The sequence below is a fragment of the Oratosquilla oratoria genome, chromosome 28 (genome assembly GCF_046742065.1).
Source record: "Oratosquilla oratoria isolate Oo_2021 chromosome 28, ASM4674206v1, whole genome shotgun sequence".
Classification (NCBI taxonomy): Eukaryota; Metazoa; Arthropoda; class Malacostraca; order Stomatopoda; family Squillidae; genus Oratosquilla; species Oratosquilla oratoria.
Window position 1 is genome coordinate 26,796,592 of NC_134804.1, and position 23,365 is coordinate 26,819,956.

The following is a 23,365-nucleotide window of genomic DNA, read 5'->3' on the forward strand; positions in this document are numbered from 1 at the left end:
CCCACAAATACTCCCAAACTCAAAATCACCCCTCCCTTTCAACTTAGTTTCACTTTATGGTAACAAATCCATCTTCCATCTCACAAATGTACTGCCAATCTCTTCTTTTATCCCGCTGTATGACAACCACTCACATTTAATGACCCAGATGTTAAGGTTGTTGTTGTAGATTTACTCCCAGACCCTTTTATGCCTTGACTTCTTGTAAGATGAACAGAGAGTGCTTTAGTCACATCACTCTGTCCAAGTAACATCATTCCTCTATGAGTTGAGATTTTACTCTTAGACAAATGATGTGTGGCTGGAGTCCTTAGGGGTACCCCAAAACATTCTCCAAAGTATGGTTGCATTAAACCAAGCAATCACTATTGCATAATGTGCAGTCAGTACTTGTATATACATTCACATCTATGTATGAAACTTTAGAGTATGAAATGCCATACTTTCTCATTGTTGAAGTGACTATTAGTATTTGAAGTTTTATATTACCATTTTATATGGATCCCAAATATACGATGTTGTGATACGCTTGTGTTTGAACCTCATAATGCATGTAGACTTATAAATTTTATTGTCTTTTCAGGCTTCGTAAAACAAGTAGAAAGAAGATTGTAGTAATGAGAAGACTTTGGAAAGAATTGACTGTTTGCTCACTGAGGTGCCAGTGCTACATGTGTCCATAAACACTCAAGAGTCTCTACCATTGCTTGTTTGCTCACTTTTTAGCCCTCGTACTTTATTGCAATTTTCTTTGATAATTATCTCTGCTTGTTGTTTTAGCAAATATTTATTCCTTTTTTAGAACAACATCTCTTTTTAAATATTGTTGAGATAATATATGACTTTGATGATGGACAGAAGTAGCACATATGCTATGAGGGGTCCTTCCCCAAAGAAGTTCTCGTCAAGTCATGAAACAGAGTTTGATCCTGGGAATGACTTGCTGGACAGCCAAGCTTGGTCCAGCAGTCCAAAATTCTCTGTTTCGAGTGACTCTGGAAGCCCCAAACTGTCCAATGCTCCAAGTCCCCAAGTTGGTCACTCAACAAGCGATGAAGAAAAGAAAAGTTCACTGTCGTCAACCCCAGCAAAGAAAAAAGGGAAAGCTGTGCACTCTGGGAAGTTGCAGTGCACATACTGTAATATTACACTCGGAAGTAAGACAGAATTGCAGGCTCACTGTTTGAGCCAGGAACATCAGACTGTCATCATGTCAGATGATGGCAGGGATTGGGCCTTTCGAGCACCACCTAGGGGACTTGGTGCAGATGAATATGTCATATGTAAGACATTTTTAGAGTCTAGCACTTGTCGACTTGGAGAGCAGTGCATTGGAGCACACAGTGAGGAAGAACTTTCAGAGTGGAAAGAACGTTTTGAGTATCGAGCTATGAAGTTGGAAAGAGCACGAGAAAAACAGATGAGTGGTGCTACATATATTGATCAACTGCTGGAGCGTCTCTCACAGAGTACTCACCCAGAATCTATTTTGAGTGATAAGGTATTTATGAAGATGTTCAGTTGATTGTTACAATTATTTCCCATGAGGATTAACTGGTTTACAATTATTTCCCATGAGGATTAACTGGTTTAAGTATACATAGTTTGAACACTTCAATTTGTATTAGTGTACTAAAATTTTTGTTGCTTTCAGATGGATGGCATCCTTACTAGTCTTAGTATGGATGCCAATCTGCGGGTCTCACAGAAACCAAGTCACCATGAGTGGACATTGAACTTGCGACCATCATCACCCCTCTTGGTTGTGGCCCTCTTACATGACACACACCGTACTCACTTCATGATAACATCCATCACCTTGCTTGACAATCCAAAGCACATCCACACCTCTTACCACCCTCTGAACAGTCAGGAATGGTTGAACCCTAATCCACTTACCACTGATGTGGCTCATTGCCCTGAGTACAAGGTCACCATTAGTTTCAAGACAGATATATATGGTACATTTCGACAAGCAGTTGTATTTGACATTGGTAGTGAGCCTGTACTGATGCAGAATTTTTGTGTGGATGTAGTCCCACTGGAGGAGTTAGACAATTTAGAAAAAACTAGAAATACAATATTGATGGAAAGTGAGCGATGGTGTGAGGAAAACTCCGATATTCTTGAATTTGTTCCAAAAGAGTTTGGAGCAGACGAAGCAGGACGCAAGCTCATGGCTACATATCCACCTCCAACCAATAAAAACTTCACTTTCACCCAGTCCTCTTTAGAGAAGAAATTGACCAAAAATAATTACCACTGTCAGCTCCATGATTTGCTACTGATTGAGGAGTTGGCACAGTTTAATCTTATTGCACACTTCAATCTACAAGCACAGCTGCAGCTCACAAAGAGTTACATGCTAACAACATCCTCAGCCTCACCAGCTATGTACGCAAGACCAGGAGAGCTGTTTGGGCGGTTAGAACTCACTTCAGAAATATCAGAAGATACTGCTCATGGTCGTTTGATTCTCACGAACTGCAGTAGTGTGCTTGTATCCTGTCAAGACAGGGAAGAGGAGGCACATAGTAGTGATAACACAAAAGCAGAGGAATCACAAGAACCTTTAGGTGAGTATTGTTATTATCAATACTAGTATTATTGTTATGGTTGCTTGTTGGCTGAGAGGGTTAGAATGTTGCTAATTGTGGCATAGGTTGAAGTGACACAGTTCAAACCCTGCTGTCAGCGACTCAGACCAAGGGTATAGTTCATTAAATTTTATGTTACAAAGTCCACCTGATAGAGGGAGTTTCATGACATTAAATTATCATCATCATCGTCATTATTATTATTATTATTATTATTATTTTTTTTTTTCCATTATTATTAATGGGAGTGAAGTGGGTGTAGGCCTTGACTGGCTACCTCCTTTATATGGGGAAAGATGTCCTTGGTATATAGATAGATTATATTATTATTATTATATCATCATCGATTATATTATCGACCAATGATGGGTACCTGCTTGTGATGGTCCTGCAAAATGGACAGTGCAGCTGCTCATTTTGAAAACATATCTACCCGCTCACCTCTGTCAGGAAGTGTAGACCTTGGCAGGTACTAATTCCCAAGACTGGGCCCAACATTTCTCTCTTTCAACTGTTTTGGCAGAGAAAAAAAAATTGAGGATGAATCAATTAATCTGTTGCCCCTGGTTTCTTGCAGAAGACCTGCAGCAGTAAGGGTTATTATAGTATGTGTTGTTTTGTGCCCCCTGTATGGTAGTTGCATCTGGGGTAGTTGGAGTGTGTGACCAAGCTTGTTCTGTGTTGGCACTGTTTAAGTACAGGTTGGTGTCCAGAATGCAACTGTGCCAGTGTGATGCTCACTGATTGAATGAGGGTTTTTTTGTTGTTGTTTTTTTTGTGGGGCATATGTCTTGGGGGTGTTTGAGCAGAATTGAATTTGGTGGTCTGTCATGAAGGGCTTGTTTAGTGATCTGAGTGTTCATGTCTTCTTGATTGAATGATATATGTGATAATTGGAATGTTATATGTTTGAGTAGTATGCTGCTAGTGTAGCATTTTAATTGGACTCTGTTGGTGGTGCTGGATAAATGTAGTGTGATGGGTGTGTGGTGTTAAAGGTCCTGTCATTTTCATGTGGTATTTTCTTTTTGGCTACCCCCCGTGTAAGGGGAAAAAGCCTTTGATATATGTATATATGTATGTATGTATTTTATGTGAGGGATTTTTGTTTCTGCAGGTATTTGGGGTGGTTTTGGTGCATCCTGTTTTTACTTTCAGTATTCCATTTGTAAAGTTGGTAAGTTATTTGTGTTTGTCTTGCTGATTGTTGGGAACCATGTTGTGGAGTCATAGCTGAGTAGTTGAGGGTGGTTCTTGTGAATTGCTTGAAGATAGTTATTAGAGATTCTGTTCCCCTAATTTTCAAATATGTTTTTAATGAACTTAGGTATAATTGCCCCTAACATTAGTGTATAATTTCTCAGGGTATTTTGTTCCTCCCATGTATATATATATAAGGCAAAGTGAAGATATAGGGAGCTGTAGTGAAGCTCTAATTAATGGAAAATTCTTCCACATCATTCAGCTTGGTATGAAATGAAAGCTTTGAGTCTGGGGAACAAAAACTATTGAATACATTTTATCAAACTAATACCTTTGATTTTTTTTTATTAATTTGTTTCTCTGAATAATAAAAAAAAATGCAAAATTCAGGTTTCATAAAAAAAATTACTTTTATTTTTTACAGTAGAAAATAAAGAGGATAATGTTTTCTTTCAAATGAAAAAAAAAAAGAAAAAAAAAAGCCATAGATAACAACTGAAGATATTACAACAGAAAGAAAAAAAACATAAACTTTACAGGACAGGGGATTTCAATTTTTGCGACCATTTGATGGTTGCGATGTATAGCAAATCTCCAATTTCCTCTTCTTTGCTGATGAGGTGTGAGGGCGAGTGGTGTAGTGTGGGTGGAGGAGATGTAAGACGGGCATGGCTAGTAGATGCTTGTGTAGTGCTGGGTGCAGCTGTGCTGCTTTTCTCCTCTTTCTTTTTCCTTCTTGTTTCTATTTTAGGCACTCACGGGCCCTCTCTATATTCTGCCGCTTCACTCTCTTGTTTTTTGTCAATTTTTCCATGATCACAGCAACAATACAGGGCGAGGAATCAAAATTGTTGCATACATCACCATTGACCTTTTCAAGAGTGGTGCCCTGTCCACTATCTTTGTGGGGTATGCTGGTGGGAGGAGTTGCCATATATCTCCATAAACACAATTCTGTAGCAAAAAACGAAATAGCTATAGAACTGTTGACACTATTTCAATATACAGAATGTCGTTTTATGCAATGGGGTTGCCAGAGATTGCCAATATTTTATGTTTTATGCTGTATAAAAAAAATATAAATGAAATACAGTTGTATAACTTTGTATGAGTGTTGCCACCATCATAGAGATTCTTTTGAAATGTTTACCTAAAATTCGCTCCTGTACCAGAATTTTTTGAATGATCACCGGTGATGCTCCCTGAAGTAGATTTGTTTTCTTGTTGATTTTTGCAGTCATGTCTTTTGATATATGGGGTGAAAGTCATACAAGTGTCAGATGTGGTTCCTAGAATTTTTGGGTTCTTTTCCAATTAAAGGATTTGGCTATTTTATTTTTATATGCTTTTCATATTCTTGGTTGTCTGTTGTGAGTGACATCACTGTTGATTTCTGGTGTGAAGCTTTCATATTGTTATTTTTGAGCCATTATTCTAATTTGTTTAAGTAGGCTTGTGTGTTCTTTGCTGTAATTTTGTACCTTTGTCAGGTCATCTGTTTATAAGAGAACATCGGTGTTTAGTTCTAGTTTTGTAGTTTGGAGATCACTAATGAAGAGATTGAACAGTAATGGTAAAAATAACCCTGAGAGCCACTATTATTGAGTTTTTGATCTAGAGATTTGGTTGTTATAGGTTAGTGTGTATTGTCTTCCTTCTATAAAGTTTGTTGACCATTTCTTGTTGATATGTCTGTCTCAATGATCTTCTTGGATAGTAAGTGTCTGGGGTATTAGCTGCATGTTATTGTGTAGTAAAAATTGTGCAGTATCATGCAATCAATACTTTAGGGTCTATATGGGGTCCCCCTATGGACCAGAGCCTCACATCATGTTGTCTATGTTAGAGGAAATCTTTAATTGTAAAGAAATTATACTACTTTATTGTACTGCAACTGTCCTTCCATTATGCTGTCCCATCCCCCTCTTAATGCTTTCTTGTATCACTTCTTTGAGTATATATTTCCATTTTTGTTTCTCCTCAGTGGTATATGGAAGAAAGAATACTGCCACTGAGTCTTCCCACTCAGGTTGTAAAGGTGGCTAAAACAGGACAGTGTGGAACTAGGCATCCTGCTCCCTGTAACCCTATATGTGTGTATTCCTATGAGAACCAGGTATAAGAGGGTTGAAGGGAGGTTAGTGTGTCGAAGGACTGGAGGAGTGCCTGCATAGTTCAATTTTACAAGGGAAAAGGGGACAAATGTGAGTGTAGTGTTTTCAGATGGACTTGTGTGTTGAGTGAAGTTGGGAAGGCTTATGGGAGGGTTTTAATTGAGAGGATTAGCAGAGGAACAGAGGTAATAATTGTTGAGAAGCAGCGTGGGTTTAGGAAAAGTAGGGGTTGCATGGACCAGATTTTTGTGGTAAGGCAAATATGTGAGAAAGTTTTAGGAAAAGGTAAGGATGTTTTTGGGCCTTTAAGGGTTTGGAAAAGGTACTGTGGGAGGTTTTGCAGATATGTGGGACTGGGGGAAAGCTGTTAAGGGTAGTGAAGAGTTTTTATTAGAGTAGTAGGGCCTGTGTTAGAATTGGAAATGAAAAGAGCGAGTGGTTTGAGGTAAAAGTGGGACTGCATCAGGGATATGTCATGTCACCTTGGCTGTTCAGTGTGTACATGGATGAAGTGTTGTGGGAGGTAGAGGCAAGGGTAATGGGCAGGGGACTGGAGGTGGTTAAAGAAAATGGAGAGAAATGGGATTTGAGCCAGTTGTTGTTTGCTGATGACACTGTGCTTGTGGCAGTGTCAGGGAGGATTAAGGCAGTTAGTGACATAGTTTGGAAAGGTATGAGATAGGAGAAAGTTGAAGATAAATGTGAGTAAAAGCAAGGTGATGAGATGTACAGGGGAAGAGGATGGCAGAGAGTTGGAAGTAAGTCTTAAAGGAGAGAGGCTGGAGGAAGTGGATATTTTTAGGTATTTGGGGTTGCATGTAGCAGGAGAGGGAAGAGTGGAGGTAGAGGTAAATTGTTGAATGAGAGAAGCATGTAAATGCCTTGGGGGGGTTAAAAAATGTCATGAGAAATATGTGTCAAGGAATGGATACAAAGAGGAGACTATATGAAGGGGTGATTGTGCTGATGGCTTGGAATTAAGAGGCAAAGAGGAAAAGTTTAAATGTGTTTGAGATGAAATGTCTGAGAAGTATGGTTGGGATTACAAGGTTGGATAGAGTGAGAAATGAGGAGAGTGCAGGAGTGGAAGGGGAGATGACAGATGGGCTAATGAAAGCATATTGGGATAGTTTGGACACATGGAAAGAACTAGTGAAGAATGATTAGTAAAAGAGATGTGGAAGGCAGAGGTAGAGGGAGTGAATTTGAGGGGATGACTGAGGATGAGAGGGGTGGTTGGGACATTGAGCAAGAGGGGAATGTCTGTTGAGCAAAGGGAGAGGGCAGGAAATAAGGCTGATTGGAGAATGGCTGTATATAGATAAAAATGTTATGCAAGGGAGGGGTGGGGGATGGGGAGTAGGGGATGCATGTGTGAATGATATTTTGATGCAGCTCAAAGGGATTTCTCCCCATCTTCTCTTTTTCTGCATGAGGAGACAAAGGGAGGGGACAGGTTGCTGATTAAGTGAAGTGGCCTTGCTGTGGATGTACTATGTCATGCTACATTGCTTCTGACCTAGGGCAGTGGGTGGGATACAGGGATGACCCATCATTCATGAGGAGCTAAGATGAGAGGGAGGAAAGGGTGGTGAATGGGAGTGGAATAGGCAAAGAGGAGAGCAGGTGTAAAAAGAGGTAGTATGTCAGAAAAAATGCTACATGGGGTATTGGATATATGTTATTGTGCAGTAGAATTTGCTCAGTAGGATACAGCTAATGCATTAGGGACTATATGGGGCACTCCTATGGACCAGAGTCACACATCATTTTATCAGTCATAGAGGAAATATCTATTCATAGAGAAATTATGCTACTTTAGTGTACTGTGACTGTCTCCTTGTTATGCCATCCCATCCCACTCTTAATACTGTCCTGTACCACTTCACTCAGGATGTAAAAGGCAGCTAAAATGGGACAGAGTGATGAGATGCATTCCTACAAGAAGTCAAGACATAAGAGGGTTTGGGAAAAGTTTTCCAATCAGAACCCTAATGTTTAATATACATGAGTGTGGTACAGATGAGAGTAAAAGGGAAGAGATAGGCAGTATGGTTGTGAGAAGAAAAATGTATGTGTTGGCATTAAGTGATACTTGAATTTAAAGGGAGAGGTGATTCTGAGTTTGTGAGTGTAGTGGGGAGGGTGTTGGGACTGGTGGAGAGGATGCAGTAGGGAAGGATTGGCTCTATTAGTAAGTGAGGAGATTGGTAAGTTTGTGGTGGAGTGGAAGGAGGTTTCTTCAAGGTTAATGTGGATGAATGTGGAACTGAGAAGGGAGATGTGGGTCATTGTAAGTGTATATAGGCCTGGTAGTGTGAAGAGTGTATAAGGGAGGCTTTTTGTATAGATTTAAATGAATGGTTAGAGAGTTTTGGGAAGAATATCAATGTAGTGGTATTGGGAGATCTCTATGCTAGTGTAGGGGATGAACCAATAGATGGAGTGATTGGGAAGTGTGGAGTGTCAGGTAAAAACCATAGTGGAGAGTTAATAGCAGAAGTGTGTTTAGAGTTGATGATAGCTAACACAATGTTTAGGGAAAAAGTCAAGCTTAAGTACACTTGGGAGAGGGTGGTGGATGGAAGAGTGGTTGATAAGACATTAATGGACTATGTAGTGATATCCAAGGGAAGAGTGGGAAGAGTTCTCGATGTCAATGTTCTTAGGGGAGAAAGTGGGGGGAATATCAGATCACTTTTTGGTTGAAGGTAAGTTGAGAGTGGAAGATAGGTGGAGAAAGAGGAAAAGGTAGAAGGGAGGGAGATGCTCAGAGTAAATTATTTAAATAAGAAGGAAAAGAAGCTGGAGTACAAAAAAAAATGAGAGAAGTGTGGGAGGTGGTGAAGGATAGAGTAGAGGTAGGGATGGAAGAGGAATGGGAGTGTTTCAAGGAAGGAGTAACACGATGTGCAAATATGGTGTGTGGAACTAGGAGGATGGGAGTGAATACAAGGAAGGGTATTGAGTGGTAGGATGATGAAGTGAAGAAGATTGTAGTAGAGAAAAAGCAAGCATTCAGGGGCTGGTTGCAAATTTGGATGAGAGAAGCATATGTGAGGTACAAAAAAAAAATAAACATAAAGGAGACAAAAAGGAGGAGAGATGTAAAATAGGGGAGGAGTATTAGAGAAATTTTGGAAAGTAATAGAAAGATGTTTTGGAAGGGGAGGTGAGTCAAGTAGAGAAGAAAGGTAAAAAGCGCAGATGGACAGATCTTAACAGAAGAGGAGGCAGTAAAGGGAAGATGAGCAGAGTATTTTAGAGAGCAATGAAATATGGAGAATAGGGAGGGGTTGGTGATAGCAGTGGGAGGCACTAAGAAAAAGATGGTGATGAAAGAGGAAAATGGAGCAGAATAAGACAAGATGAGTTGCAAGTGGTTTTGAAAATGATGAGAGTAGGGAAGGCACCTGGCTTAGATGGTATCATGCAATGTCTGAACAAGGGAGGTACAGTAGTAGTGGACTGGCTAGTTGTTTAATGTGTGTCTAAGGGAAAGTAGAGTGCTGGACTGGAGGAGTGCCTGTATAGTACCCATTTACAAGGGAAACGGGAACTAATGTGAATGTAGTAGTTTCAGAGGGATCAGTTTGTTGAGTGTACTTGCGAATGCTTATGGGAGGGTTTTGATTGAGAGGATTAAGAGAGAAACCGGTAGTAATTGGTGAGGAATAGTGTGGGTTAGGAAAGGTAGGGGTTGCTTGGATCAGATTTTTGTGCTATGGTAGATATGTGAGAACGCTTTAGCAAAAGGTAAGGATGTTTTTTGGGTCTTTATGGATTTGGAAAAGGCTTATGACAGGGTAGACAAGAAGGCACTGTGGGAGTTTTGCAGACATATGGGGAAAAGCTGTTAAGGGTGATCAGATTTTTACAAGAGTAGTAGAACCTGTGTTAGAAATGGAAATAGAAAGAATGAGGGGTTTGAAGTAAAGATGTGACTGCATCAAGGATGTGTCATATAACCATGGCTGTTCAACGTGTACATGGATGAAGTGGTGCAGGAGGTAAATGTGATGTTAATGAGCAGGGGACTGGAGATAAAGAAAATGGAGAAAAGGGGAATTTGAGCCAGTTGTTGTTTGCTGGTGACACTGTGCTTGTGCCAAGGTCAGAGAGGCTATTAAGTGAGTTAACGACATTGTTTAGGAAGGTGTGTGATAGGAGAAAGTTGGAGGTAAATGTGGGTAAAAGTAAGGTGATGAGATGTACAAGGATGTAGAGGATGGCAGTGAGTTGTATGTAAGTCTTAAAACAGAGAGGCTGAAAGAAGTGGATTGCTTTAGGTATTTCAGTTCACATGTGGCATGAAAGGGAGTAGTGGAGGTGGAGGTAAATTGTAGGCTGAGAAAAGTAAATTTCTTGGATTAAAGAGTGTCATGAGAAATAGAGATCTGGGAATGGATGCAGAGATTACATGAAAGAGTAGTTGTGCCAATGGCACTGTATGGGGCAGAGACTTGGAGCTTAAGAGGGGCAGAGAGGAAAGGTTTAAATATTTGAGATGAAGTGTCTGAGAAGTATGGTAGGGGTTACAAGGTTGGATAGAGGGAGAAACGAGGTGAGGAGAGTAGATGGCAGATAGTGCTGATGAAAGAGTGTTGGGGATGGTTTGGTCACATAGAAAGAATAAGTGAAGAAAGATTAGTAAAAGGTGTGAAAGGCAGAGGTGAATGGAGTGAACTAGAGTGGATGACCAAGGATGAGATGGATGGATGGGAGTGAAAGGGTTGTGTATATATGATGCTGTGATGCAAGCAAGTGATGCAGGGGATGGGGCTATAGGTGGTGGTTGTGTGTGAATGATATTTTGATGTAGTTCAAAGGGATTTTTCTCCGTCTTCTCTTTTTCTGGATGAGGGGATGGAGAGGGGAGTCACCGATTAAATGAAGTGGCCTTGCTGTGGATGTGCTATGTTTTGCTGCATTGCTTCTGACCCAGGACATTGAGCAGGATACAGGGATGACCTTTCATCCATGAGAAGCTAAGATGAGAGGAAGGAAAGTGTGGTGGATGGGAGTGGGTATGTGCCTTTTGACTTTGGCTACCTCCCTGGTAAGGGGTGAAAAGCCCTTGGGATATAGATAGATAGACCTCTATAAAGTAGACTAATGTCTGTAAGGTAATACATTGTTATATATTGTAAGACATCAGGTGTGGATTATGTATGTTAGGCAAAGAGGTAAGATGATGTGAGCTGACATGACTGCAGATGTATCTTAAGAAATTTTTCATAAATTTGTGATAACAGCCTGTGATAATTCAGCTTGATTTCAATATTTTATTATTAGAAACACTATACTGTAATAGTTTGGCTTGGTTTCAATATTGTATTATAAACAACAAGTTTTGTACTTAGTGAACTTACCCAGTATGTTTGTCCAGCTCCCTAGTCAATGGTGCTTGGTCTCCCATCCATAATATGGCCAGATTAGATCAATTTTTTTTTTACATATGTAGATAAAGAGTGCATCTTATACACTGGTGAATATATATATATATATATATATATATATATATATATATATATATATAATATATATATATATATATATATATATATATATATATATATATATATATATAATCATAGTGTATATGGGCAGGAGGTTTTCTCTCAGGCATACTTCATTAAAGTGAATGGCAAGCTTGTTATGACAAAGGTTCATGTATTCTCTCATTCTTAGAGTAATCTTGCTTTCAATAGACAGTAATCTTAATATTTCCATGTATGTCATGCTTTGGAGTAGCATACATAATTTGTAAATAGCCAGAATGTGTTTTCACACCTCTTTGTGCTTCTTTAGTGGCAGGTATGAATGTAAAGGCTAATCTGTTGTATGGGGATTAGATACTCGGGTGGGGGATTTTGGCAGGTTATCATTGGTTGGTGTTGCCAGAATTCCCTGTTATCCTATTGTTTGGCAGGTGATGTATATCGGTATTCATTGTCTCATTTTCATAGGGAAATGATCTCCTAACACTGTTTGTCGCTGTCATCCTCTTCCGTCTTGCATACCATTTATGGCCAAAGTTTATGTCAACACCTCTGAATGGTAGAGTGCTTCACATTCTTCCAAGCAAGTGCAGCAGCAAATACAGCATCCTTGATGTTGAAGTCCCTCTGAAACTGGGGCACATCAACGTCAGTATTCACAAGCTTGCGAATACCCTGTAGAAATGCATAAAGTTCTGAATGATTCGCTGGTCCATTGGCTGAATACGTGAGGTCACATTTGGAGGGAAGTAGGGAATAGAGATGTTACCTGAAACAAGTTTGTGTGCAGGAGGATGAGCCCTGCAGTTCTCCAGTATGAGAAGGACTTTGGAATCCTCACTCATCCCCTGCTGATGAAGATGCTCCTTCACTTCCACTACAAAGGCATGGAAGAACCATCACTTGAAAAGTTCCGCTGTTGTCCAACCATTGCTGTTGGCAATGTAATGGACTGGTAAATTATAGACATTTTTAAATGCCCTGGGTTTCTTAAATTTGCCAACCACAAACAAGGTAAGCTTGTGGGTTCCAGTCACATTAGCACATGGAAGAATAGTGATCGGATCCTTGTTGTGCTTGAATCTGATGGCTTCCTTTTCCTTGAATCCAGTTAGAGTTGAGCTGGGCAAACAATGCCAAAAAATGTGCTATTTTGTTGGTGTTGGCTAGAGAAAATTTCAGCGTACTTTTCAGCTGCCTCGTGATCCACTGAACAATGTTCACCACTGATTTCCAGTTTCCTGATGCCATGATAAGTCTTAAAGTTGTGCAGCCATCCAATGGAGAAGTTACATTACGTTTTGATCTCTGAATCTGCTCATAGCTTCCTGGCCTTCTCAATGAGTATAGGCTCAGTGACAGGTTTACCTTTGGAGCATTGAGTGGTAAACCAAATATAGAGAGCCAGAACCAATTCGTCGAGCTTAGGTCTCTTCACTGACTTCATCTTGTCAATTAGCGATGTAGGGGCTTCTGTGTTAGCAATGAAAGACAGGAGCTTGTCTTTCTGTTTCTTGAGGTCACACAGTGTCAACGAATTCACACTGAATTCTGCCTTCAACTTGTGGCTCTCTCCCTTCTCCATCTGTTTTACAAGCTCAATCTTCTTCATGAGTGTCTGAACAAAGCATTTCCTTCTGTCCATGGTCTTATTCTACGATGGTGCCATGGTGAGGTACAGTAGCTAGCACAGACATACCAATGTGAACAGATAAAGAGGAGACTAACATGGGAGATGCAACAGGTAACATGACAGCGAAGCAAAAGGCAGTTCCCAGTAGTTCGTACGACTGCCGCTAGAACATTGTCACTCAACCTGTGTAGTTCAACTGCTGAGAGTGCACATGAAATTCAAATGTTGGCATTGCCGCATATTAATATTTATATCTAATTTTATTAATAGGGTTTGTCAAAAGGTGCAATTATATTGGGATTACCATTATATCAGACACCAGATAGTCAGAATTTCACTGTAGGTAATAATAGGTAGAACTTATATTAATTGGGTTCCAGTATGTAAAGATTAACTTTGAGCATCATTTAATTAATTCTTTTCAGAAAGGAAATTAAGGAGAAGGAAAGCATATGAAGCTATTATTGAAGATAAGACCAAAAAAGAGATTTACTTGCGTCTGTCAGAGGCAACAGTGACTGATCTAGGCCTAACACAGGAAGATGAGGTGACATTGGATGTGCAATTCCAGTTGAACAGGTTGCCGTTGTGTGAAATGCACGCAGCCCTTGACCGTCTGCCATCTCTTGACCTGATATTTCCTGATGTCAATCTGGAACCCTCTGTGCCATGGAATCCCAATAAGTAAGTTAGATATACACGTTTTTGTTGGCAAGAAGAATCTTAACTTTTCAGCATGTTGTAAGTACTGTTAACTACTTCCATACGGTGATGCCTACGTAGGCGTCATGAGGAGCAAGTGGGTACGCGATGATGCCGACGTCGGCATCTTGATTATATTTATTGTAGTTGTACCTACGTAACCTCCATTCTCTCTAAACTGGCTTCATCATATTTTCTATGGTTATCAAAATTCACTGGTGAAAGAGAACGAACGACTGAGTACTGACTTTATTTTTTATAATGCAATTATTATGACACAACATCGCACGTCGGGCAGCTAATGCTGCCAGACGTGCGATGTGCCCCGGAGTGAAGAGGTTAAGACATGTATAACATTTGAGACATCAATATTTGGAACCTGGGTGAGATGCTGTGACAGAGGTTCATTAAAAGTCCATACATATTCCCTACCTCCTCCCGTATGTGTGGTCCTGAGGGGCTGGCACTTGATCTCTTGGAGGCCCAAAAACTCTAGCACTATCTTCCATACCCCTCCTTCCACTTCCTTCTAATCTGTCCAGATGATTTATTTTTCACATGAAGTCAATACTTTAACACTGGCCCCTCCACACCTCAATCTGGCTGGTGACATTGCCCAACGTGCATAAAATCCAGAAATTGCTGGCATATATCTATCCAACATAACACTGCAACTCCTGGGTCCTGCATGCACTATGCACACAACATCAACCAGTGCACAAAAAAAATTGGACATGCAGCCAGCACACACCCACACCCAAAAACACAAAACAGACATACTTTAAACAGATAAACACTAACAGTATCACAAACACACAGAACTGTTCTTCTCTAATTACTCCCATTGTTCTATTCTTTCCTCACAGTTAACACCGTCCCATATGCCTTACCAACTACACAACAGACTGATCCCTTTAAAGCAACTGCATTCATATTTATCCCCTTTTTCTTTGTATAGTGCAACTATACAAGCATTCCTCCAGTCATGTGGTATATTTCCCTCCCATAGGTACACATCAAATCAACCTCATCAATCAATCCACTGTAATTGTTCCTCCTGTTGGCAGACATTCTATGTGACATGTATCTAAACCAGGTGCTTTACCTTTCATCACTTTCAGTGTTTTTTATATCATCATGACTGAGATCATAATGTGAAAAATATGCTACACAGAAATTGTAGGTAGTTTATAAGTGAAATAAACATTAGCAGTAATTAGAATATTCCCCCAGAAACCCATTCGTGAATCTCAGGTTAGAATCCATGTTTTAAAGATTCTCAATCTTCACTTTGTGTCTTATTGCAGACAGTGGGGAGAAAGTCAGGATGCCAAACTCAACCCAAAACAGCGGGAAGCTATTGTAGCCATCACTGCTCCACCTGATGTCACACTCCCCCCAATTCTCCTCATAGGTGAGTCTTGTAAGCTGTTTTCTTGTTGACAGTGTATTGTGATAAGGATATTATTATTATTTCCTTTTTAAGTATTGGTGAAGGGCGAGATTTTTTCAAGGAATTTGTTAAGAATGAAAATTTGTTTTAAGAGATAAGGATATTAGATTTCATCCATAAAGGAAGAACTTAGAAGAGCCAACTAAGATAAAACTATCTTAATAATGTAAACCACATTGGTACTGTATTCCAGCAATTTTCATAATTAGTAAAGTTGGTTTACTGAAACCTGTTCACAGGTCCCTATGGCACAGGAAAAACATACACACTTGCTCAAGCCATCAAGCAGATTCTCCAGCATCCTTCTACACGGGTCCTCATTTGTACTCATTCCAACAGGCAAGCACCAACTCATGCAGTTTTTGTTTGGAATTTTAGTAATCTTTGTAGATTTGGAAGGAAAATTCCAACTATATCCTAAACCCACACGGAATATTGGGTCTGAATATACATGGATGTGGAACAAAGGAAAAGCCAAAAAGAAATGTGTTGTATGTTTTTGAGAAGAAATATCATTCACACACAATCATTCCCCACTACCCATCCCCCACCCATTCCCATCCTTGCTCGACAGACATCGGAAAAAGAGAAAATGGGGGAAGAAAATCCCTTTGGGCTGCATCAAAATATTGTCCATACACAGCCATTCTCCATCTCCTGCTTTCTCCCTTCTTTTTTTCCCACTACCAGTCCATATGCACTCACAAAACCCCACAGTAGAGGTCATGGAAGTAAATTAAAAAAAACCACATGTCGAAAGGATGTGAAGAAATACAGTTTTCCATATAGATGTATAAATATATGGAATAGCTTAGAAGGTGATATAGCCCAAGCTCAAACAATACATGAGTTCAAATCTAAATATGATAATTGGAAATCAAAGATTTAGATTAAGATGGAACCATACATGAATTTAAGTCTAGTTGTGTTAGAAAATTAGAGAATAGGAGACAGTACACAACAAGCATTGCTCCTTTCCTGTATACTACAATTAGGTAAATACATCTCCCATCCCAGTATCACCTTCACCCATATTAACCGAGAAGAGTTCCCTCCATTCCATCATGCACTTTCCCATCTCATCACTTTCTAGCTTAGCCATTCCTTCCATTCCTTGCTCCCTCATCAATCCCAAAACTTTCTCCACTCCACTCCCAAACTTAAAATCGCCCCTCCCTTTCAATTTAGTTCCACATAATGTTAACTCGTACATCTTTCTTCTCACAATTATACTACTGGTCTTCCTGTTTACTCTCATATGTACCACAATCATGTGCATTTAATGACCCAGGGTTCTGGTTGGAGTTCTCCCAGAACCTCTTATGCCTTGACTTTTCATAGGATGAACGATCAGGAGCCCTTGTCCCATCATTTTGTCCAACTTTGTCACCTTTTATGTTTTACATGGGACACAGTGGCAGCATTCTTTTCCCTCTTACCACAGTGGATAAGGAGAGTCATAAAAGTGGTAAATGACATTTACAAGGGAACAGCATAAAAAAGGGACAGTGGTAGTAGAAATGTAGCATCTTTCCTCTATGAGTAGAAATTTTACCTAAAATAGACAGAGCACATCCACAGCAAGGCCATTAAATCAGCGACCCCCAATTTAATGAAACTACAAAATCATAAGAACTGAAATTGCAAGACCATGATACTTGCTACATATACCATCATGGAGTCAGCCTGGAAATAGACACCAATTGCTCCATATGGAACCACTACACAGAAGACACAGAGCACCTTACATTTTACAGTCCTGCATTCACCTTCCCGATAATAGCACAAAATCACGTCACTTAGTCACTTATGGGCTGATCCTGTGGACATTATGATTTCCTTGGGGCCACAGATCTGTAAGTGAGCTTGGGCAATAGATTGATTCTTTGAGTGGGATTATCTTCTTGATGTTTACGTTTCAGTTCTTGTACAAATATACAAATTCTTTTGGCTTAAATTATTTATCTTTTTGCAGTGCTGCAGACCTCTATATTAAAGATTATCTGCATCCACTTGTACAATCAGGATACAAGGAAGCAAGACCCTTAAGGATCTACTATCACAAACGCTGGGTTGTGACTGCACACTCAGATGTTCAGCAAGTAAGTCTAGGCTTTCTACAGTCTATGTGATAGGAAATTCACTGTGTGTAATGGTCTGAATCCTTATTGCATGTTTACGACAAATGTATTGTGATTTAATGTCACAAACTCTCTTTCAGAGGGGCTATGATGGTGCTTCCTTATGGAGAACTTTTTGAAATAGGGATTTTGATGAATTATGCTCTTAATATAGACTTCATTGCTAGGCAGGGGTTCAACTGCTTCCACTCCCAATGGATCATCCCTTCATCTCACCCGCTACCCTGGGTCAGAAGCAATGTAGCAAGACACAGCACATCCACAACAAGGCTGCTTCATTTAATCGATGATCCCCCTCCCCCCACCATCCCCTCATACAGAAAAAAAGAAGACGAGGAGAAATCCCTTCAGGTATGGCAAAATATCATTCACACATACTCTCTCATCCCACATCTCCCATCCACTCCCTTACATGCATCACAGAATCATTCATATACAACCATTCTCCATTCACCCCTATCTTCTGCCTTCCCCCTTCCTTCCTCAATAGACATTCCCCTCTTTCCCAATATACCTTTTACCCCATCCATCTATCTTGTCCTTTGTTGCCCCTTATGTTCACTCATTTCACCTCTGCTTTCCAAACCTTTTTTACTAATCTTTCTTCACTCATTCTTTCCATGTGTCCAAACCATCCCAATACTCTTTTATCAACCCTATCTCTCAATTCCCTTTCCACCCCCACACTCCTCCTCACCTCCTTGCTTTTCATTCTATCTAGCCTAGAACCCCTACTATACTTCTCATGCATTTCATCTCAAACACATTTAAACTCTTCTCTTATGTTCCATGTTTCTCCCCCATACAGTGCTGTCAGCACAAGCAAAGCACTCCTTCATACAATCTCCTCTTAGCATCCATTCCCAAATGTCTATTTCTCATTACAATTTTTAATCCCCCAAGGCATTTACTTGCTTCTCTCAATCTACATTCTACCTCCACCTCCACTCCTCCCTTTCCCACCACATTTGCACCCAAGTATCAAAAGCTATCTGCTAACTCTTGTCTCTCTCATAATACTTTATATATATATATATATATATACAAGTAGTTCTCGATATATGCGAAGTCGCGTATATGCGATTCAAGAATTTGCACCACTTTTCGATATGTGCGGGGATATATTCGAAGATATGCGATTTGACCTAAAAAAAAAAAAAAAAAAAAATAGTCGCGGCCGATTATTTTTTTCAAAATACCTATTATATATTTGAAGTTGGTGCGCATAAAGCCGTGTGGTAACACTGGCTGCATCAGCTAGGTAGAGCTGGCATCACTGCGGCGTTATCACAACAACAACACCGGCAGCTGTACAGACGGCATCGTCTTAGGCATCCTTCCTGTTTCATAGGCCAAACCATTGTCTTTCTGCAGGTAATTAAGCTTTATTGATACACAAATTAATTTTTTTTTTTCACAAACAAATTAATTTTTGATACTTATTACTGCCCCAATTAATTTCGTCAATTTTCACTCTCTGCAAGAATTATCGTTTATTCTCCGCACTGGATAAACTCTAAGCAGTAAGCCTGCCTGTGTATCTCCAGAGCACATCAACAGTTAGTTTAAAGGTCAGATATCAACAGATATACCATTCACTAAAAATCATCGAAAAAGTACTTTTTAAAAGCATACAAATAAAGTTTTTACCTATTACAGAAGAATTTATTCAGAAAATTCACTTTTAATTGCGCCTCGCATACCACTTTTCCGAAGTCTAGATATTCAGAATAACAATATTGTTTGTTTGGCAACTGTGACGTCACAAACGCGGAATTCCCCGAACCTTTCCCGAAGCGCACGGGCGGAATGTTTCGAATAGCAGACGACGCAACGAAATGAAGACAAAACTGTTTTTTGCCAAATTTGATAAGATGTAGATGGTGGAATTATATAGAATACTGTCAGTATGGGTTTTTTTTATGTACATTAAACTGTAAATACATAAAGTTATGGAAGTCTTGATATCTGACCTATAAAGGTCAGATATCAAGACTTCCATAACTTTTTGTATTTACAGTTTAATGTACATAAAAAAAAAACATACTGACAGTATTCTATATAATTCCACCATCTACATCTTATCAAATTTGGCAAAAAACAGTTTTGTCTTCATTTCATTGCGTCGTCTGCTATTCGAAACATTCCGCCCGTGCGCTTCGGGAGAGGTTAAGGGGAATTCCGCGTTTGTGACGTCACAGTTGCCAAACAAACAATATTGTTATTCTGAATATCTAGACTTCGGAAAAGTGGTATGCGAGGCGCAATTAAAAGTGAATTTTCTGAATAAATTCTTCTGTAATAGGTAAAAACTTTATTTGTATGCTTTTAAAAAGTACTTTTTCGAGCAATACGATGATTTTTAGCGAATGGAATATCTGTTGATATCTGACCTTTAAGCATAGCAAGCAGTCTGAAATGTGAATTGTAAACAGACTGATTTTTCAAACAGCTGAAGAAAATACGCTTGGCGAAATAAATGTTTATGGTAGCGTCTTTTCCCGAGGTTAATACTTACATGTCAGAGAGTGTTAATTTTGCAGAATACCATTGCCTTGTGCTAAAATGTATGTAAACATATATGAGATGCAGTATGTAAGCCCTTTGCCAAAATAAAATATGTAAAAAAAAAAAAAAAAAAAAAATATCAATCCGAGTTGAGAACGTATCCCCCTTTTTCCCATAGGTTCAATAGTTCGATATATGCGAATTCATTATATGCGGGGGGTCCGCAGAACGGAACCCCCGCATATAACGAGAACTACCTGTATATATATATGTATATATATATTTAAAGACAGAAGATAGGGGTTATTGGAGAATGGTTGTGTATAAATGATGCTGTGATGCATGGCGGAGGGAGTGGGTGGGGGCTGGTGAAGGAGTATGTGTGAATGATATTTTGATGCAGCCCGAAGGGATTTCTCCCCATCTACATGGGAGGACATAGAGGTGGGGTCACTGATTAATTGAAGTGCCCTTGCTGTGGATGTACTGTGTTTTGCTGCCTTGCTACTGACCCAGGACAGTGGGCAAGATGCAGGGATGACCCATCATCCAGGAAGAACCAAGAAAAGAGGGAAGGAGGGATGGTGAATGGGAGTGGAGTATGGTGGAAATGAAATGGGTGGGAGTGGACTTATGCCTTTGGCTTTGGCTACCTCCCTTGTAAGGGGAAAAAAGCCATTGGAATAGGTATGTATGTATGTACAAATACCTATACAATGGATACTCCTCAAGGTGCAATGTTTTCATCATTACTGTTCAACCTCTTCATGAGGGTTTTACCTACTCCTTAACCGCTTCCATACAGTGACGCCTATGTAGGCTGCATGAGGAGCAAGTGGGTACTCGATGATGCCGACGTCGGCATCTTGATTATATTTATTGTAGTCGTACCTACGTAATCTCCATTCTCTCTAAACTGGCTTCATCAATTTTCTATGGTTCTCAAAATACACGGGTGAAAGAGAACGAATGTTTGAGCACTGACTTTATTTTTTATAATGCAATTATTATGACGCAACATCGCACGTCGGGCAGCTAATGCTGCCAGACGTGTGATGTGCCCCGGAGTGAAGAGGTTAACCACTAATCATATGTTCTGTCATATGCAGATGACTTGACAATAATAACCCAGCACGGTAAATATAAAATAGCAGCAAAGAACACCCAAGCCTAATAGAACAAACTGGAACAGTGGATTAGAAATAATAGAATGGAAGCATCATCCCAGAAATCAACAGTAACATTGGTTACTCCGGACAAACATTAATCAGAAAACCACCCTGTAGTAAAATTAAACAGCCGATCCCTTACATTAGAAAGGAGTAAAACAATTCTGGGCCTAACATTTGATAGTCATATGATTTTCTACCCATATATCAAGGATCTGACAGCAAAAATCAACAAGAAAACAAATTTATTGAAAACCATCCGAGAGGTGCTCAGATGGGGGGGAGGGTGGGAGGGGTGTGGAGTGTATGTAGGGATGAAATGGGTTGGAGTGTTTTTATGCCTTTCCCTTTTTGGCTACCTCCCTTGGAAGGGGGAAAAAGCCTTGGTATATGTATGTATGTATGTATGTATCACTAACACTGACTGAACAACAGAAAGTAACTCTAATAACTATGAGTGAACAGTTCATAAGAACCACTCTAGAATATACCAACAGCAATGGTATAAAAATGGTTGTAATGGGAGAAGGAAACAAATGGCCTTTAGGAAAAAATGACCTTAAAAAAATTTAATTGATGAAAATTGATGAGGCACCTTGGTTAGATGGGTGTCATATGGAGTGTCTGACAAAGAAACTGGTTTAGTGGATTGGTTAGTGAGGTTGATGAATGTGTGCTTAGGGAAGGGGAATGTGACAGAGGACTAGAGTACTTGTGTAGTTCCATACAGAGGAAAAGTGGGCAAATATGAAAGTAGAGGGATCAGCTCATTAAGTATAGTTCAAAAGGCATGTAGGAGGATGAATAATTGAGAAGATAAAGAAGGGAAATAGAAGGAATAATTGAGGAAGAAGAATATGAGTGTGGGGAAGGAAGAGGATGCATGGATCAAACTTTTGTAGTAGTACTATTAGTTACTAAACTAGCCTGGGTCAACAAGGCTATAAGTAAGTAATAAGGAGACCAGTACACCTCCAATTATGCCACCAGTGAGTTAAGATGATCTTTGTGCAAATGAAGAGGTTGGCCCTGCTATGGATGTGCTATGTCTTTTGCTGCATTGCTTCTGACTAGCAGTGGGCAGGAGACAAGGATGACCCTATTATTGGTGAACCTTCACCCATGAGGAGCTAATAATAAAAAAGGGAATCAAATGGGTGATAATGGGAGTAAGATGTAAGATGGATGGTGGTGGGTGCATGCCTTGGCTGGATTCCTCTTCTATAAGAGGGGTGAAGCCTTTGGTGTATAGACAGTAGAGATGAAAATAGCAGAAAATAGGGATAGTAAATTAGAAATTTTATGCAATGGGGGGACGGAGAGGGGGGGTCGCCGATTTAATGAAGCAGCCTTGCTGTGGATGTGCTGTGTCTTGCGACACTGCTTCTGACCCAGGGCAGTGGACAAGGTGCAGGGATGACCCGTCATTCAGGAGGTGCTAAGATAAGAGGGAGGGTGGAGGGGTGTGGAGTGTATTCAGGGATGGAATGGGTGGGAATGATTTTATGCCTTTTTCTTTTTGGCTACCCCCCTTGTAAGGGGAAAAAAGCCTTGGTATATGTATGTATTATCCCAGCATGACATAGCTCCTACAAAACAGTAAACCACACAAAAACACTTCCATTGACTTACATACATGAAGACATACTTGCATAGTGCATACGTAGTGGATATTTACTATTGTCTACACTGTCGTGTACGTGTGTACATGATGGAGTTCTAGATGTTAACATAATTTGAATTAGACTGTCAACAAAGGTGAAGTAGCTAGTTTGAATTATTTCAAGATGAAAATCATCTCTGTCACTTGTAAGGGGGAAAAAGCCTTGGTATATGTATGTATGTATGTATGTAAATTAGAAATGATCAACATTCTTCTCCGTGTGGACAGTAGTCTCCAATCGTAATCATAATCTGTGTAACTTGATCTGTAGGGTGTGTCACAAAAGTCACTAATGTAATAATGCATAAAATGTATGTACATAGTACCATATACAGGGCACCATCTCAATATGGCAAATTCCCCATGGATGAACAAAATCACCCGACATTACTCAGAATAAAATCAAGATTACATCTTGTCCACTGTTTCTGACCCAGGGCAATGGACAAGATGCAGGGATGACCCATCATCCAGGAGGTGCCAAGATAGGAGGGAGGGGAGTGGAGTATGTAGGGGATGGAATGGGTGGGAGTGGTTTCTATGCCTTTGTTTTTGTCTGCCTCCTGTATAAGGGGGAAAAAGCCTTTGGTATATGTATGTACATCACTGTAGTGAAGAGATTAACACTATCTCCAGTGGTGAATCCAGAAAATAATTTGGGGGGTGCTGAACTATGTATGA

The 23,365-nt window shown here is 39.8% G+C and overlaps 1 protein-coding gene across 2 annotated transcripts in view; it reads left to right on the plus strand.

Annotated features, from left to right (window-relative positions):
• Helz (Helicase with zinc finger) overlaps positions 1-23,365 on the plus strand; it is an 86,338-nt gene that overhangs the window by 15,873 nt on the left and 47,100 nt on the right. For both annotated transcript variants that reach the window (XM_076211041.1, XM_076211040.1), the window contains exons 3-8: positions 584-1,501; positions 1,655-2,576; positions 13,474-13,732; positions 15,058-15,164; positions 15,443-15,542; positions 17,179-17,305. In XM_076211041.1, the coding sequence (XP_076067156.1) occupies positions 839-1,501; positions 1,655-2,576; positions 13,474-13,732; positions 15,058-15,164; positions 15,443-15,542; positions 17,179-17,305 (2,178 nt within the window). In that variant the 5' untranslated portion in view covers positions 584-838. The remainder of the gene's footprint in view (positions 1-583; positions 1,502-1,654; positions 2,577-13,473; positions 13,733-15,057; positions 15,165-15,442; positions 15,543-17,178; positions 17,306-23,365) is intronic.